We start from the raw sequence: 18,198 nt of genomic DNA, 5'->3' as shown, positions 1-18,198 counted from the left end.
AGTGTTTGATAACGGGCAGAGAGATGGGGTCAGAGGTGCAGGTGGATTTCCAATTCATGGAAAAATGGTTGACTTGAAAAAAAGTATAATAACAATAATTATTATTATGATATTTGTTAAGTGCTTACTATGTGCCAAGCACTGCTCTAAGCGCTAGGGTAAATACAAGGTAATCAGATTGCCCCCGTGGGGCTCACAGTCTCAAGGCCCGTTTTACAGATGAGGTAACTATGTTACTCAGTCTTGATTAAAAGGTCATACTTCTAAGGAGAGAAGGGGGTACAGGTTTCAAAGGGCCATGGTGGAGGGGTGGGGGCTCCCGGGGCCCCATCCTCATGCGCCAGTGTAAGAAGTTCGCCTCAGTCAGCTGTTTGGGATCTATGTTTTATTGTTCATCACAGTACGGATGAGGGCTTCAGGAGTCCTGGGATTGCTCCCTGGGAGGTCCTTCCCCCGCTTCTGGCCCTCTCAGGGCTCAGCCCACGTTGGGAAAGGTCATTCCAGGAGGAGGCAGGGACTGAGACCGGAGTACGGGCTCAGTGCAGCCCCAGCAGCAGGAGGAGCAGGGAGAGGGAGACCAGCCAGAGGGGTGACAAGAACACGGGGGCTGTTGCTTTGGATAGCGGCAGCCCACAGTTTTCGTAGGGCTCCAGGCAGCTGGCAAACGCCATGACATGGGCCACGTAATTCTGCTCCTGCACTCCGTGGAATAGGTGAGCCTGTGGTCCCCGGGCAAAGATGGCCACATCCTCCCCGCCGTGCGTCTCTGAGGACAGGGGTACTGCTGCCTGCTGGAGGTAACTGATCCCCTCTGTGGGGGTGGAAAAATAAAGTGAGGCCTTGAGCAGCTACCCAGAAACCTCTGCTACACCCAGGCATGTTTCCTTCTGCCTTCTTGTTATCCCAGGCCTGCTTTCCTTCATGCTCCCCTCCCTGGCCCCCTGCCTCCCCTGCCTCCCGGCCTCATCTCCTTCCCCTCTCACCATTGGTCACCCCGTCGACGTCAGGCCGGTCACCCTCGACGTGTCCAGGTCCGTTGCCATAGAGGATGGAGGTGTAGTTTTTCTTATCTTTTGCCGTGTTTTGCACAATTCCTGGGAAGAAAATCAGGAGAGAGGCTCGCTGGGGCCAGGGGGATGCTGTCTCCAGGCCTTGCCCGGATAACTCAGGCTTTGGGCTGAGGAAAGAGTAGGTCCTGGATGAGAAAGGAACCCGAGAATCGGGCAAAGGTGGCATAGAGAGGGAGAGACCCAGGGTTTCTGGGATTGTGAGGGTGACAGACGGGGTTTGAGAAGGCTCCCCCCCTCAACTACCCAGGAGGTGGATCATAATAATAATGATAATAATAACTGTGGAATTTATTAAGCTCTTACTATAAGCCAAGTGCTGGGCTAGATCCAAGATCATCAAGTGTCACATGGGGCTCACATTCTAAGCAGAAGGGACAACAGGCATTGAATCCCCATTTTGCAGATGAGAGAACTGTGGCACAGAGAAGTGAAGTGACTTGCCACACAGCAGACTCACAGAGGAGCCGGGATTAGAACCTAGGTCCTCCGATTCTAATAATAATAATAATAATAGCATTTATTAAGCGTTTAATATGTGCAAAGCACTGTTCTAAGCGCTGGGGAGGTTACAAGGTGATCAGGTTGTCCCACGGGGGGCTCACAGTCTTAATCCCCATTTTACAGATGAGGTAACTGAGGTACAGAGAAGCAAAGTGACTTGCCCAAATTCACACAGCTGACAATTGGCGGAGCTGAGATTAGAACCCATGACCTCTGACTCCAAACCCAGGCTCTTTCTACTGAGCCACACTGTTTCTCTAGGCCCCACGGCTTCTCCGGGTGGCTGGCCCCGGGGACTCCCCTTACCAAAAATGGAGGTCCCCCTGTGGGTATAGCCGCCGAAGGTGAAGACATGGGAGTGATCGGCGGTGACCGCGATGAGGGTGTCACTGTCACTGGTCAGCTGGGTCGTCCTCTCAATGGTTAAGTCAAACTGGATGGTCTCCGTCAGGGCCATGCGGGCTATTCCTTCGTGGTGCCCATGATCAATCCGGCCACGTAAAGAGAAGACATCACATGAGGTGAGCACTTGTACCAGGACGATTCGAGTCCCCCAAACAACCTGACCATGACGCCCAGAGACCCCTCTCACTCCCCCACCTCCTTCCAGTCACGGTTTCCCCTCCTTTGTCCCATATAGTGGTCCCCAACTCCCTCCCTTCCTTCCCCATGGACTCATCTTCCACAAAAAGGTAATAGCCCCGGGGATTGCGACTGAGCAGTTGGATGGCGGCTTCCGTCATCTCCAGCAAGGAGGGATCCAATTTCTGGTCTCTCAGCAATTCATACTTCATGTCCACGGGTTCAAACAGACCTAGAGGAAGAGGCAGCACCCCAAACCCCGGCAGGGCAGTATAAGGCGCTCTGAACAAGGACAGTGACTTGGGGGTCACCTGGGGGAGAGACCAGAGACCAGGGGTCACTGCCAGTCGCACACACCAAGAAGGTGTCACGCCTCTGTCTACTGGGTCAGGGCCACCCTAATGCCCACCTACATCCATGTCACCATCCTGTTCGCCCCACTCAGAGTCACCCAGCATGTCACACACACATACCCAGCGGCACACGCAATGTCACACGCGGTGTCTCACATCGACACTGTGACCCGTTCAGTTTGTGAACACACACCCTTATGTGGCACAACTCACAATTCCATTCAGTTGTGATTTACCCCAAATTAGCCCCCAGCTTGGGAGTAGGTGGAAGGAATGCAGGCAGAAGCCAGCCCAAGCTCCAGGGAGACAAACTCTTGGGGGAACCCGGGGAAAAGAGACTTGGTCTTGGGTCTCGATGGGAGGAGTGCAATCCGTTACCCATAATATGTGTCACTGAAGGGTCTTTGGCCACTTCCAGCAGCGCTGTCCGGTTCCACACGTAGCGGGCACCCTGAATCAGGCAAACAGGCAATCAATCAATCATTCATTCATTCAATTGTATTTAGTAAGTGCTTACTGTGTGCAGAGCACTGTACTAAGTACTTGGGAAAGTACAATACAACACTAAAGCATGGCTCAGTGGAAAGAGCACAGGCTTTGGAGTCAGAGTTCATGGGTTCTAATCTTGGCTCCGCCAATTGTCAGCTGTGTGACTTTGGGCAAGTCACTTAACTTCTCTGTGCCTCAGTTACCTCATCTGTAAAATGGGGATTATGACTGTGAGCCCCCCATGGGATAACCTGATTACCTTGTAACCTCCCCAGCGCTGAGAACAGTGCATTGCATATAGTAAGCGCTTAATAAATGCCATTATTATTCTCAGCGCATCATACCCCACCTCACCTCCTTATCCTCTCTACCCACTCATGATGACCAGATTACTGCTCTCAACTCTACCCTCTCTACTCAACTCAACTTGCTCACTCCCCTTTCCCTTCACCACTCTTGCACCACTAACCCACAGCCTTAGATCACTGCCACTCTCCGCCGCCTTCACTCTTATGCTCAAGCTGCTGAACGTTGCTGGCAAAAGTCTAAAAACCCAAGCCAACCTCATTCACTTCAAGTTTATCCTTTCCTGCCTTAACTCTGCGCCCTCCTCTGCCAGGCAAAACTATTTTTCCTCCTTTATTGACACCCATGCCCATCATCCCTGTCAGCTGTTCCAGACATTTAATTCCCTCCTCAGGCCCCCTGTTCCTCCCCCTCCTCCATCCCTCACCCCCAACAATCTGGCCTCCTATTTCATCAGTAAAATTAACTCCATCAGGTCTGAGCTCCCCAAAGTCATCATCATCATCATCATCAATCGTATTTATTGAGCGCTTACTGTGTGCAGAGCACTGTACTAAGCGCTTGGGAAGTACAAGTTGGCAACATATAGAGACAGTCCCTACCCAACAATGGGCTCACAGTCTGAAAAGGGGGGGAAAGTCCCCCTCCCCCACCCCTTCTCCATCCCACGCCCTCCGCTCTCAACCCTCTCCGCTATTCTCCCATCCTTTCCAGCAGTATCTTCAGATGAGATCTCCTCTGTCCTGTCAAGTGCTACTCCATCCACCTGTGCTTTGGACCCCATTCCCTCTCATCTTATGAAAACTCTTGCCCCTTCCCTCCTCCCCTCCTTATCTTCCATCTTCAACTGCTCACTCTCCACTGGTTCCTTCCCCTCTGCCTTCAAACATGCACACGTCTCCCGCATCCTAAAAAAAACCCCTCTCTTGACTCCACGGCCCCTTCTAATTATCGCCCTATCTCCCTCCTACCATTCCTTTCCAAACTGCTAGAATGAGTCGTCTACACGCGCTGCCTCGAATTCCTCAACTCCAACTCTTTTTTTGACCCCCTCCAATCTGGCTTCCATCCCCTACACACCACCAAAACTGCCCTCTCAAAGGTCACTAATGACCTCCTTCTTGCCAAATCCAACGGCTCCTACTCTGTCCTAATCCTCCTCGACCTCTCAGCTGCCTTCGACACTGTGGACCACCCCTTTCTCCTCAACACGCTAACCAACCTTGGCTTCACAGACTCCATCCTCTCCTGGTTCTCCTCTTATCTCTCCGGCTGTTCATTCTCAGTCTCCTTTGCGGGCTCCTCCTCCCCCTCCCATCCCCTCACTCAAGGGTCAGTTCAAGTTCTCCTTCTGTTCTCCATCTACACTCACTCCCTTGGTGAACTCATTTGCTCCCACAGCTTCAACTATCATGTCTACGCTGATGACACCCAAATCTACATCTCCGCCCCTGCTCTCTCTCCCTCCCTCCAGGCTCATATCTCCTCCTGCCTTCAGGACCTCTCCATCTGGATGTGTGCCCACCATCTAAAACGCAGTATGTCCAAGACTGAACTCCTTATCTTCCCTCCCAATCTCTGTCCTCTCCCTGATTTTCCTGTCACTGTAGGCAGCACTATCATCCTTCCCATCTCACAAGCCTGCAACCTTGGTGTCATCCTCGACTCGGCTCTCTTGTTCACCCCACACATCCAATCCGTCACCAAACCCTGCTGGTCTCACCTCCACAACATTGCCAAGATCCACCTTTCCTCTTCATTCAAACCACCACTAACCTCGTTACAGGGCCTCGTTCTTGCCTGTCCCACCATCGACCCCAGCCCATGTCCTTCCCCTGGCCTGGAATGCCCTCCCTCCACACATCCGCCAAGCTAGCTCTCTTCTTCCCTTCAAAGCCCTACTGAGAGCTCACCTCCTCCAGGAGGCCTTCCCAGACTGAGCCCCCTTTTCCCTCTCCTCCACACCATCCCCCCAGCCCTAACTCCTTCCCCTTCCCACAGCACTTGTATATATTTGTAAACATTTATTACTCTATTTTACTTGTACATATTTACTATTCTATTTATCTTGTTAATGATGTGCATTATAGCTATAATTCTATTTGTTCTGGCGATTTTGACACCTGTCTACATGTTTTGTTTTGTTGCCTGTCTCCCCCTTCTAGACTGTGAGCCCGTTGTTGGGTAGGGACCGACTCTCTATATGTTGCTGACTTGTACTTCCCAAGCACTCAATACAGTGCTCTGCACACAGTAAGTTTTCAATAAATACAATTGAATGAATGAATGAATAAAGAGTGATAGTCCCTGCCCACAACAAGCTCAGAGTCAGGTGTCGGGGAGATAGACATCAATACAACTAAACAGACATCAATACAAATAAATAAAATGACAGATATGTACATAAATGCTGTGGGGCTGGGAGGGGGGAAGAGCAAGGGGAGCAAGTCAGAGCAATGCAGAAGGGAGTGGAAGACGAGGAAAAGTGGGGTTTAGTCTGGGAAGATCTGTAACGTCTGTAAAAATCCAACTGTGGTTGCTATCAGGTGTCTATGATGTGCAGAGCAGCTGACTAAGACCTTGGGAAAGTTCAGGAGAATTGGTAGAGACAACCCCAGCCCTCAGGGAAGCTTAGAGCAGCACTGCCCAGTGGATAGAGAACAAGCCTGGGAGTGAGAAGGGCCTGGGTTCTAATCCCGACTTCACCACTTTTGAACCAGTCACTTAACTTCTCTGTGCCTCAGTTCCCTCATCTGTAAAATGGGGATTAAGACTGTGAGCCCCGTGTGGGGCAGGGACTGTGTTCAACCCAATATACTTGCCTCTACTCCAGTGCTTAGAACTGTGCTTGACACATAGTAAGTGCTTAACGAATACCATCAATATTATTACTATTACAGTCTGGCCAGGGAGATTGACACTAAAATAAGTGATAAAAAGAGGGAAGTGACAGCGTGTACAAGATACGGACATATTTGTTTTATGCAAGTATGCAGGAGTGCTGAAGTGACAGATGAGGTATAGCAAGAAGGATGATGAGAAATGAATAGGGGAAGGCCTCCTGGAGGAGATGCCATTTCAGAAAAGATGGAGAAATAGTGTGGCCTAGTAGATAGAGCACGAGCCTGGGAGTTAGACAGACTTGGGTTCTAATTCCAGCTCCGCCGCTTGTCTCTGCATCCTTGGGTAAGTCACTTCACTTCTCTGTGCCTCAGTTCCCTAATCTGTAAAATGGGGATTAAGAATGTGAGTCCCACGTGGGACAGGGACTGTGCCCAACCTGATTCACTTGTATCTACCCCAGTGGTTAACACATAGTAAATGCTTAATAAATGCCATCAAAAAAAAGAGATTTGGAGATGGGAAGATCTGTGGTCTGTTAAGTAGCAAAGGTGAGGAGGCTACAGGCAAGGAGAAGGGCATGAGAGACCAGAACGAAGTGCAGTAAGTAGGTTGGCCTGAGATGAATGAAGCGGATGAGCTGGGGTGTAAGTAGAGATGAGAGAGAATTGGTTGGAGGGAGAGAACTGATTGAAGGCCTTAAAGCCAATTGACCAGAGTTTCTGCTCGATATGGAGAGTGATATGCACAGAACAACATTTTAGATAAATGATAATAATAATAATAATAATAGCATTTATTAAGTGCTTACTATGTGCAAAGCACTGTTCTAAGTGCTGGGGAGGCTACAAGGAGATCAGGCTGTCCCACGGGGGGCTCACAGTCTTCATCCCCATTTTACAGATGAGGTAACTAAGGCACAGAGAAGTTATGTGACTTGCCGAAAGTCACACAGTTGACAATTGGCGAAGCTGGGATTTGAACCCATGACCACTGACTCCAAAGCCCGGGCTCTTTTCCACTGAGCCACGCTGCTTCTCTAATGATCCTGGCAATGAGTGAAATATGAGTTGTAGAGGAGAGAGGCTGGAAGCCAGGAGTCTTGTGAGGAAGCTGATTCAGTAGTCAAGTAGTGATGCGATAATTGCTTGGGCCAAAGTTGTGGCTTTGTGGATGGAGAGACGCAGCATGGCATAGTGGGTAGAGCATGGGCCTGGGAGTGGGAAAGTCATGGGTTCTAACCGCGGCTCCGCCACTTGTCTGCTGTGTGGCCTTGGGCAAGTCATTTCACTTCTCCATGTCTCAGTTAACTCATCTGTAAAATGGGGATTGAGACTGTGAGGCCCCATGTGGGACAGGGACTATAACCAACCCAACATGCTTGTATCCGCCCCAGGGCTTAGTACAGTGCCTGTACCATAGTAAACATTTAACAAACACTTAACAAATGTTTAGACTGTGAACCCACTGTAGGGTAGGGACTGTCTCTATATGTTGCCAACTTGTATACTTCCCAAGCGCTTAGTACAGTGCTCTGCACACAGTAAGCACTCAATAAATACGATTGATGATGATGAACAAATACCACAATTATTATTAAAAGGGAAGATCTTGTCGGTGTTGCAGAGGAAGAAAGGACAGGTTTTGGTGACACACTGGAAAAGGGGGTCAAAAGGGAGGATTTGAGGATAATGCGAAGACTGCAGGCTTCAGATGTAGTGATGATTGTGATATTGACTGTGATGGGAAAGTTAGGTGGAGAAGAGAATTTGGGAAGGAAGATGAGTTCAGTTTTGAATAAGTTGAGCTTGAGGTACTGGTGGGTTATCCATGTAATAATAATAATAATAGTAATAATGGTATTTGTTAAGCTCTTACTATGTGCAAGGCACTGTACTAGAGAAACAGCATGGTTCAGTAGGAAGAGCACAGGCTCGGGAGTCAGAGATCATGGGTTCTAATCCCAACTCCGCCACATGTCTGCTGTGTGACCTTGGGCAAGTCACTTAACTTCTCTGAGCCTCACTTACCTCATCTGTAAAATGGGGATTAAGACTGTGAGCCCCACGTGGGACAACCTGATCACCTTGTATCCCCCCCAGCGCTTAGAACAGTGCTTTGCACATAGTAAGCGCTTAACAAATGCCATTATTATTATTATTACTAAGTTCTGGGGTGAATACAACCAAATAGGGTTGGACATAGTCCCTGTCCCACATGGAGCTCACAGTCTTAATCCCCATTTTACAGATGAGTTCACTGAAGCTCAGAGAAGTGAAGTGACCTGCCCAAGGTCGCACAGCAGATATGTGGTGGAGCCAGGATTAGAACCCAAGTCCTTCTAACTCCCAGGCTCATGCTCTATCCACTAAAGCACACTGCTTCTAAGCACTGTACTTAGGAGAGTATAAAACAAGGGAATTAGCAGATACGTTCCCTGCCCCCAGTGAGCTAACAGTCCAGAAGATGATACAATGCACGATTTCTTACCATCCTCATGATGAATATATGGTAATAAAGCTATCCCAGCAGTTGGCCACACCACCCTGGAGCACCCCGATTAAGCAAGATCAGTAAAGGAGGTTGTTAAACTCCCCTGTGGGTCAGACCATGCCTTATTTTTTCATGTCGGGGCATGGGTCGCCATCATTCTCCCTCCCCATCCCGCTCTGCTGACCTTTGTGGAGGGTCACATGTAAGGATCAATCAATCAATTGAATTTATTGAGCGCTTACTGTGTGCAGAGCACTGTACTAAGCGCTTGGGAAGTACAAGTTGGCAACATATAGAGACAGTCACTACCCAACAGTGGGCTCACAGTCTAGAAGGGGGAGACAGAGAACAAAACCAAACATACTAACAAAATAAAATAAATAGAATAGATATGTACAAGTAAAATAAATAAATAAATAAATAAATAAATAGAGTAATAAATATGTACAAACATATATACATATATACAGGTGCTGTGGGGAAGGGAAGGAGGTAAGATTGGGGGGATGGAGAGGGGGGCGAGGGGAAGAGGAAGGAAGGGGCTCAGTCTGGGAAGGCCTCCTAGAGGAGGTGAGCTCTCAGCAGGGCCTTGAAGGGAGGAAGAGAGCTAGCTTGGCGGATGGGCAGAGGGAGGGCATTCCAGGCCCGGGGGAGGACGTGGGCCGGGGGTCGATGGTGGGACATCCTGGAAGCAGGAGGAAATACAGAGGAGAGAGGTTAGTTTGAGGGACATGGGTTTGGGAGTCTTCTGTGTAGAGGTGGTAGTTGAAGCTGGTGATGGTGGGGATGACCTGCCCAAGGGAGTCACGGTAGATTGAGAAGAACCAAGTCTTGAGGACCCCCCACAGGTAAGGGAAGAGGAAGAACTGGCGAAAGAGACTGAGGACAGGGCAGTGAGAGAGGAGGAGAACCAGAACTGGGTCAGAAAAACAAATGGTAGGCAATATTTCCAGGAAAAGGTAGAGGTCCACAGTGTCAAAGGCAGCCCAAGGGGGCAAGGAAATTTGGCAGGAAGAAGATTGTTTTTTGTTTTGTTTTAATGGCATTTGTTAAGTGCTTACTATGTGCCAGGCACTGCTCTAAGCGCTGGGAGAGCTACAAAGTAATCAGGTTGGACACAGCCCCATATGGGACTCACAGTCTTAATCCCCATTTTAATAGTAATAATAAGAATGGCATTTGTTAAGCACTTACTATGTGCCAGGCACTGTACTAAGCACTGACGAGGTAACTGAGGCACAGAGAATAATAATAATTATTATTATTATTATGGCATTAAGTGCTTACTATGTGCCAGACAGTGTACTGAGCACTGAGGCACTGAAGTGACTTGCCCTAGGTCACACAGCAGACAGTGGCGGAGCCAGGATTAGAGCTCAGGGCCTTCTGACCCCCAAGCCCGTGTTCTATCCACTAGGCCATGCTACTTCTCATTGGTGATATGAAGGAAAAAGGTCTCAGTGGGTTGAAGGAGGTGGAATCTGGAGAACCCTCTGAGCCCAGATGATGGGCTCTTGATTTGGGCCTCTCTTTTTTTTAACCAGTTTGCCAAATCAACATGAGGTTGCCCTATCTCTTCACCTCTAACCCTCCTGGAATGCCCTTTCCTGTCTTCCCACCAATCCAGGAGGCCTCAACTCTGGCTACCAGTCCTTAAGAGCTGTAAGAAATACCACTCATCACAGCATTCCATCGGGAATCTGCTTGGCCCTGGCCTCAGAGGATGCTTAGGCGAGGAGCAGCATGGCCTAGTGGAAAGAGCATGGGCTGGGAGCCAGAGGACCTGGCTTCTAATTCTGGCTCTGTCACACTTAGCTGTATGACCTTGGACAAGTCATTTGTCTCCTCTGTACTTCAGCTCCCTCGTTGTCGAAATGGGGCGTTCAATACCTGGTCTCCCTCCTACCTAGACAGTGAGTCACATGTGGGAACTGATAATTTTGTCTCTATCCCAGTACAGTGCCTGGCCCATAGTAAGCACTTAATTAATAACATTACTCTTATTATCATCACTACTACTAATAAACTGTATCATGGCTGTGCCCACTGACACTCCAGCACTCAGTTAGGGATATGCCTTCAAAAACCCCCTAACTTTTCTCTCCTACCCATGACTCTCCAACCGCTTCTTGAACTTTGGTGCCTGCTGGCCCTGGTAATGTGGGATTTGGCGAAGGACAAGTGTGTGTTCACCCCATCAGCACTCACTGGGGTTTTGCAGACATTAATCATATTACCCCTCCGTTTTCTTCTTTTCTGTTTCACAGAGATTATTCTCCATTGCCTCGGTTGGGCATATTAATTGCCCTTCTCCCACTTCGAATTCTCCACCGGGTGTGCCATAACCTTTTTTATATTATTATTATTATTCATTCAATCGTATTTATTGAGCGCTTACTGTGTGCAGAGCACTGGACTAAGCGTTTGGGAAGTACAAGTCGGCAACATATAGAGACGGTCCCTACCCAACAGCGGGCTCACAGTCTAGAAGGGGGAGACAGACAACAAAACATAACATGTAGACAGGTGACAAAGTCGTCAGAACAAATAGAATTAAAGCTATATGCACATCATTTACAAAATAAATGGAATAGTAAATATGTACAAGTAAAATAAATAGAGTAATAAATGTGTACAAATATATACAAGTGCTGTGGGGAGGGGAAGGAGGTAGGGTGGGGGGAAGGGGAGGAGGAGAGGAAAAAGGGAGCTCAGTCTGGGAAGGCCTCCTGGAGGAGGTGAGCTCTCAGTAGGGCTTTGAAGGGAGGAAGAGAGCTAGCTTGGCGGATGTGTGGAGGGAGGCCATTCCGGGCCAGAGGGAGGATGTGGGCTGGGGGTCGACGGCAGGACAGGCGAGAACGAGGTACAGTGAGAAGGTTTGTGGCAGAGGAGCGGAGGGTGCGGGCTGGGCTGGAGAAGGAGAGAAGGGAGGTGAGGTAGGAGGGTGCAAGGTGATGGACAGCCTTGAAGCCGAGAGTGAGGAGTTTTTACCTGATTCATATATTATTACTCTATTTATTTTATTAATGATGTGTATATAGCTATAATTCTATTTACCTATTCTGATGGTATTGACACCTGCCACTTCTTTTGTTTTGTTGTCTGTCTCCCCCTTCAAAACTGTAAGCCCATTGCTGGGTAGGGACCGTCTCTATACGTTGCCGATTTGTACTTTCCAAGCGCTTAATACAGTGCTCTGCACACAGTAAGCACTCAATAAATACGATTGAATGAATAAATGAAAGAGTGAATGAGTAATAGCCAAGTTGCTTTTTGCTGTTTTTCTTGACCTTTGGGCTGTAACTGCACTCTGAGCTGATGATTTTAGAGAAAGGTTCATAGAGGCTCTTGTCATATGAGTCAGATCAGTGGTATTTATTGAGCGCTTTTCTGTGTGCAGAGTACTGAACTAAGTGCTAGGGAAAACGCAAAGCAATAAAATTAGTAGGCAAGATTCCTGTCCACCAGAAGCTTATATTTTTATTTGATGGCATTTATTAAGTGCTTACTATGTGCAAAGCACTGTTCTAAGCGCTGGGGAGGTTATAAGGTGATATGTGATCATAGTATAGATTTCTCCTCTTTTTTAAATGGTTTCTGTTAAGAGCTTACAGATCTGTTCTGAGTTAGATATGAGGCTATCAGACCGGACACAGCCCTGTCCCTCGTGGGGCTCACTGTCTAAATTGGAGGCAGGAGAATTTAATCCCCACTTTACAGATGGGGGAACTGAGGCCCAGAGAAGTGAAGTGACTTGCCAGAGGTCACACAGTAAACAATCGGCAGAGCTGGGGTTAGAACCCAGATTCTCTAGCTCTTTCTACTACTACTAATCTTTCCACTAATAATACTAATAATAATAATGGCATTTATTAAACGCTTACTATGTGCGAAGCACTGTTCTAAGTGCTGGGGAGGATACAAGTTGATCAGGTTGTCCCATGAGGGGCTCACAGTCTTAATCCCCATTTTACGGATGAGGTAATTGAGGCACAGAGAAGTTAAATGACTTGCCCAGGGTCACACAGCTGACAAGCGGCGGAGCAGGGATTTGAACCCATGACTTCTGAATCCCAAGCCCATGTTCCTTCCACTGAGCCATGCTGCTTCTCTATGCCACGCTGTCACATGTAGCCCTCTATGCAGTACTTTGCACTGGCTCAGATTCAAGCCCACCAGCCCCCTTTCTGCCCACTCTCTTGGCATTATCAGATCTTCCTTTTTTAAAAAAATGGTATTTGTTAAGTGCTTACTATGTGCCAGGCACTTAACTAAGCACTAAGGTAAATAAACATTAATCAGGTTGGACACCGTTCATGTCCCATGTGGGGCTCACAATCTTAATCCCTCTTTTACAGATGAGGTAACTGAGGCACAGAGTGACTGGCTCAAGGTCACACAGCAGATGACTGGCAAGGCCGGGATTAGAACCCAGGTCCTTCTGACTCCGAGGCCCATGCTTTATTGACTAGACCACGCTCCTGCTACAGCGTAACCTGGCATTCCACAACCCCGAAGAACCCTGTATCCTCCAACACCCTGAACAATTCTGCAAAACCCTCTGCCATGGCATCGGCAATGAGACATTACTAAAATGTCCAGTAGAATCGGTTCCCGACCAGCTCCTGGGGGAGCCCGCTATTTATCCAGTCCAATCCTGCGGCTTTTAGCCAATTTTAATCCATAACATTCCCTCAGGTCAGAACCCAAACCCAGTTCTTGGGTGTGGCGCCTTGTCAAAGGCCCTGGGGTCCTCACCTTGCGGTCGTTCAGCCACTGCTTCACCAGGTCATTGCTGTCATTCCGGATCCCGCTCTCGGAGGTGGCATTTGGGTATTCGGGGTCCGGTGTACCTTTCGGGAACATGTACTTGCGGCCTCCTCCCAGGATCACCTGGGAAAGTCAGGAATATGGTCCGGGTCAGAGGGAGCATGTGAAGGTGGGGTCCGGCTCCCCTCCAGTATTGCAGCCCGCGTGTCCCACTAGCCTGACTCCCCTCTTCCGTTCCTTGCAGCCTCTCCCATTCTTGGCCTCTTCCGTGCTGTCCTGGCTCCCATCCTTTGCCCTCTGCCCCCTGTCCCAGTTTTTCCCTAATGGCACCAGCTGTTGCCCCCTGCTCCTCACTGCCACGCACACCCACTAGCTCTCTTTAGCTGTGGGGCAGTAAAGGGCAAAATGGAACCAGATGCCTGAGAATCTGGGTCTCCAGGCCTCCGTCCCCTGAGACCTCTTCAATCCCCTGCGGCTTCCCGGGTTTGGTCTCCCCCACCGCCTTCTCTTGGCGGTGTCCAATCTCCAGCCCCAGCCTCGGCTCACATCAATGTCCACGTTGGAGATGAGCTGCGTGGCGATATCCTTGCAGCCCAACCTCAAGTCTTCAGCTTTCATATCAGCGTCCGAGTACCAGTCGCGGTTGACCACGTGGGCATAGTTGCCCGAGGGGGAGGCGTGCTGCACGCGGGTGGTTGTCACCACCCCCACCGACTTCCCTGCCAAGGAGCGGGGCGGGTGGGCCCAGGATCAGAACCCCGAGTGATGCCGCCCCTCATCCCTCTGGGTGAGGGAGTTGGGACGACTCTCTGCAGCTCTCTCAGCCCCTCCCTCAGGCCCCCGACACTTCTCCGCTCACCTGCCTTCTTGGCTCGGGACAGGACGGAGTAGACCTCATTGCCATGGTTTGTTGGGCACTCGTTAAAGCGGGCGCCGGCGCTGACCCCGATGGTCTTGTAGTTGGCCTTCACCCCGCACAGGTAAGCGGTGGCTGTGCCCGCACTGTCCGGCACCTGCCTATCCACGTTGTACGTCTGCCCAGACCAAAGCCCACCTCAGCCAGGGGGTCCGGAGCTCCTGAGAAAACGTTTGCCTACTGGGGGGGCCTAGCTGGCCTCCATCCATCCCATCCGAGGATGGGACCGGCCCGCCTCCATCTGTCCGGATGACCTTTAGCCTCAGACCCACATCCTGGGCCTCTGTCTCTCCCAGGTCCTGGGAAGAGCATGTGACTCCTCCCCACACCTCACCCTCCTCCCCACTTCCCAGTAGCCAGGGCCTCTGCTCACCTTCTCCAGGCCCTGCTCCTTGTCCCCACGCCCTCAGGTGTTCCCGAGGAGTCAAAGGTGCGGCCCTGATCCTTCAGAGCACTAAAACACCGCTCCCCTTCCCCCACCCAGCCGTCTCCAGTCACCAACGGGATAGCCCAGGCCCTCCTCCCCATCTCCCTCTACCCTCCGCTCCACATCTCATCACCTTGGACAGAGCGAGGTAGGGGAAGCGGTCCATGGCCAGGGGTGTTTCGGGTCCGGTTTTGTTTTTGAGTTGGCCGTTCAGTATCCGGGCGGCCGACACAGTGGACACCCCCATTCCTGAACGCAAAGGCTCCATTCAGCTCCAAGCCCACTTGTGATCCAGGCCCGGTGGCCAGAGGATCCCTCCGATACAGGCCTCTTCAGAGGGGCCAGGGGCCTTGTTGAATCCTGGGGCCGGGGGCGGACCGGGGGATCTGGCTGGCCGGCCGGCCAGAGATCCGGAGCCTCTGGGGAACCTAGCCGGGTTGGGGTGGTGGTTAACGAGAGAGGGTGAGGGCACAGGGCAGTTTCACTCACCATCTCCCAGGAAAAGAATGAGATTCTTGGCTCTAGTGTTGATGGGCTGCAACTTTTTGGCGGCTTCCAAGGCATCGAGAGCTTTGCGGTTCCAGAATTCGGGTTTCTCTTCTTCCTCTGGGGAGACAGCACCAGGAATGTGGGGCAGGCCACTCTGGGACACGGGGCAGGTCAGTCAGGGACATGGAGTAGGTCACTCGGGGACCTGGGGAAGGTCACTTGGGGACCTGGGGCAGGTCACTTAGGGATGCGGGCAGGTTGTTTGGAGTGTGGGGCAGAGGGCAGGTCACTCCAGTAGGGATGCAGGATGAGAAGCAACATGGCCTAATGGATAGAGCATGGGCTTCTGGGAGTTAGAAGGTCATGGGTTTTAATCCCAGCTCCACCACTTGTCAGCCGAGTGACCTTGGGCAAGTCACTTCACTCCTCTGGGCCTCAATTGCCTCATCGGTAAAATGGGGATTAAGACTGTGAGCTCCAAATGGAACAACCTGATCACCTTGTATCTACCCCAGCACTTAGAACAGTGCCTGACACATAGTAAGTGCTTAACAGATACCATAATTATCATTATTATCTCTGGGCTCGGCAACCCGTCTCTCTCTCTCTCTCTCTCTCTCTCTCTCTCTCTCTTTCTCTCTCTCTCCCTCCCCCAGCATGCAGACACTTTCTACCCACTTTCTACCCCTCTTCCCAGTCAGGTCAGGCTGCTTCCCCCTTTTCCCACAGGCACCTAGCTCCTTCTCCCTCTCCACTTCTCCTTTCCCAGAATGTCACCTACGAGTCCCCCCACCCCCGACCCCAGCCGTTTTTCCCTCAGCACCCCCACTCCAGGTTTCTAATACAAATTATGGTATTTGCTAAGCGCTTACTATGTGCCAAGTACTGTTCTAAGCACTGGGGCAGATGCAAGGTAATCAGGTTACCTCATGGGGGGGCTCATGGTTTTAATCCCCATTTTACAGATGAGGTAACAGGCACAGAGAAGTTAAGCAGCTTGCCCGAGGTCACACAGCAGACAAGCGGCGGAGCCGGGATTAGAACCCACGTCCTCTGACACCCAAGCCCGTGATCTTTCCACTAAGCCATGCTGCAACTCCGGTTCGAGCTGCCGTCTAAGGCTCCGGTGGCCCTCCTGCCCCTTCTGCTTGTGACAGTACCTGGGATGATGCTTTCTGTGACAGGGGCCCAGAGGCCCAGCAGCAACAGCAGCGGCAGCAGGAAGAAGAGGATGGGGCGGGCGACCAGCTGCACCATGATGAAGCTGGAAGGAGAGCGGTGTGTTCCTCTCTGGATGAACGTGAAGCTCTGTGGGGACTCTGACCCTGGGCAGGACTGTTTGTTTCTCAGGAGATAGGAATAGTACCCACCCCTTGGTAACCTTGACTAAGCTTTTGCCCCATGACTTCTACGTGACTGAACCTGACAAGAGTGATGAGATGAGAAGCAGCGTGGCTTAGTGGAAAGAGCACGGGCTTCGGAGTCAGAGGTCGTGGGTTCGAATCCCAACTCTACCACTTGTCACCTGCGTGACTCTGGGCAAGTCACTTCACTTCTCTGTGCCTCAGTTACCTCTTCTGTAAAATGGGGACTATGAGCTCCACGTAGGACAACCTGATAACCTTGTATCTACCCCAGTACTTAAAACAGTGCTTGGCACATAGTAAGTGCTTAACAAATGCCATCATTATTATTATTATTATGAATGTCAACCCATCTTCCTCCAGAATGAGAACTGCTTGGACTTTCTGACTGAGGAAGAGCACTGGGCTAGAACTTTGGGTCTTGGATTAAAGAACCCTGCCTTCAGAGGCTTAAGGTCTAATTTGAGAGAGAAGAAAGCATGTGATCAACACAAATACAATGATTGAGTTATAAAAATAGGGCTTTTTATTGTATTTGTTAAGTGTTTACTATGTGTCAGGCACTACTGGGGCATACTGGGGCAGGTACAAGCTAATCAGGTTGGACACAGTCCCCGTCCCACATAAGGCCTCACCGTCTTAATCCCCATTTTACAGATGATGTAACTGATGCCTAGAGAAGCGCAGTGATTTGCCCAAGGTCACACAGCAGAGCCGGGATTAGAACCGAGGTCCTTCTATCTCTCAGGCCCAGGCTCTATCCACTAGGTTGTGTTGCTTCTCATCATGGCAGGGGTTAGAATGGAAAGGTATCCTTTTGAAAAGAAGTGGGCCGACGATGTAAAAGGGAATGAGATCACCAGGTCTTAGTGCTCTGCACACAGTAAGCACTCAATAAATACCATTGATTGCTCCACTCAGGCTCAGTGATGGCAGAGGGAGGCTTGAGTGTGGGGGGCTGCAAGAAGAACAGCTCAACTGGAATGGAGTTTGCAGGCAGGGATTTAGGTGGAGATGAGTGCAAACAGGTGGGTTGGAGCCGCAGACAGACTTGGGTTTGATTTGCAGAGCGATGGGTAACACTGGGTGGTCCCGAGTGGTGAGATAACTTGTTTGACATGTCTTTTTATTTTGTTTTTAATGATATTTGTTAAGTATTTACAGTGTTAAACACTCTCCTAAGTACTGGGGTAGTTACATATGTATGTATGTTTGTACATATTTATTACTCTATTTATTTATTTATTTATTTATCTTACTTGTACATATCTATTCTATTTATTTTATTTTGTTAGTATATTTGGTTTTATTCTCTGTCCACCCCTTCTAGACTGTGAGCCCGCTGTTGGGTAGGGACTGTCTCTATATGTTGCTGACTTGTACTTCCCAAGTGCTTAGTACAGTGCTCTGCACACAGTAAGAGCTCAATAAATCCGATTGATTGATTGATTGATTGATTACAGGTTAATTAGGTCAGACACAGTCCCTGTCCCGCACGGGGCTCACGGTCTACGTGGGAGGGAGAACGGGTATTTAATCTTCATTTTACAGTTGAAGAAACTGAGGCACAGAGAAGCAAAGTGACTTGCCCAAGGTT

General features: G+C 49.9%; 1 protein-coding gene across 1 annotated transcript; it reads right to left on the bottom strand.

Moving 5' to 3' along the window:
* Nucleotides 1-416: 416 nt before the first annotated feature.
* ALPI (alkaline phosphatase, intestinal) lies at nucleotides 417-16,443 on the bottom strand. The gene is made up of 10 exons (XM_038747442.1): nucleotides 16,398-16,443; nucleotides 15,238-15,354; nucleotides 14,265-14,439; nucleotides 13,952-14,124; nucleotides 13,394-13,528; nucleotides 2,885-2,957; nucleotides 2,251-2,385; nucleotides 1,878-2,069; nucleotides 984-1,094; nucleotides 417-811 (listed from the first exon to the last, which is right to left on the bottom strand). The coding sequence occupies exons 2-10, from the start codon at nucleotides 15,310-15,312 to the stop codon at nucleotides 537-539; spliced, it is 1,344 nt and encodes a 447-aa protein (XP_038603370.1). The 5' UTR covers nucleotides 15,313-15,354; nucleotides 16,398-16,443; the 3' UTR covers nucleotides 417-536.
* Nucleotides 16,444-18,198: the final 1,755 nt, after the last annotated feature.

Source organism: Tachyglossus aculeatus, chromosome 1 (assembly GCF_015852505.1).
Source record: "Tachyglossus aculeatus isolate mTacAcu1 chromosome 1, mTacAcu1.pri, whole genome shotgun sequence".
NCBI lineage: Eukaryota > Metazoa > Chordata > Mammalia > Monotremata > Tachyglossidae > Tachyglossus > Tachyglossus aculeatus.
This window is presented reverse-complemented; position numbering and strand designations above follow the sequence as displayed.

Coding starts and splice junctions, on each gene's coding strand:
- ALPI (XM_038747442.1), bottom strand. CDS start 15,312: ATGCCTTGGAAGCCGCCAAAAAGTTGCAGCCCATCAACACTAGAGCCA. Junction 14,440..15,237: donor CATTCTTTTCCTGGGAGATG/GTGAGTGAAACT, acceptor TGGTCTGGGCAG/ACGTACAACGTGGATAGGCA. Junction 14,125..14,264: donor GTCCCGAGCCAAGAAGGCAG/GTGAGCGGAGAA, acceptor GCTCCTTGGCAG/GGAAGTCGGTGGGGGTGGTG.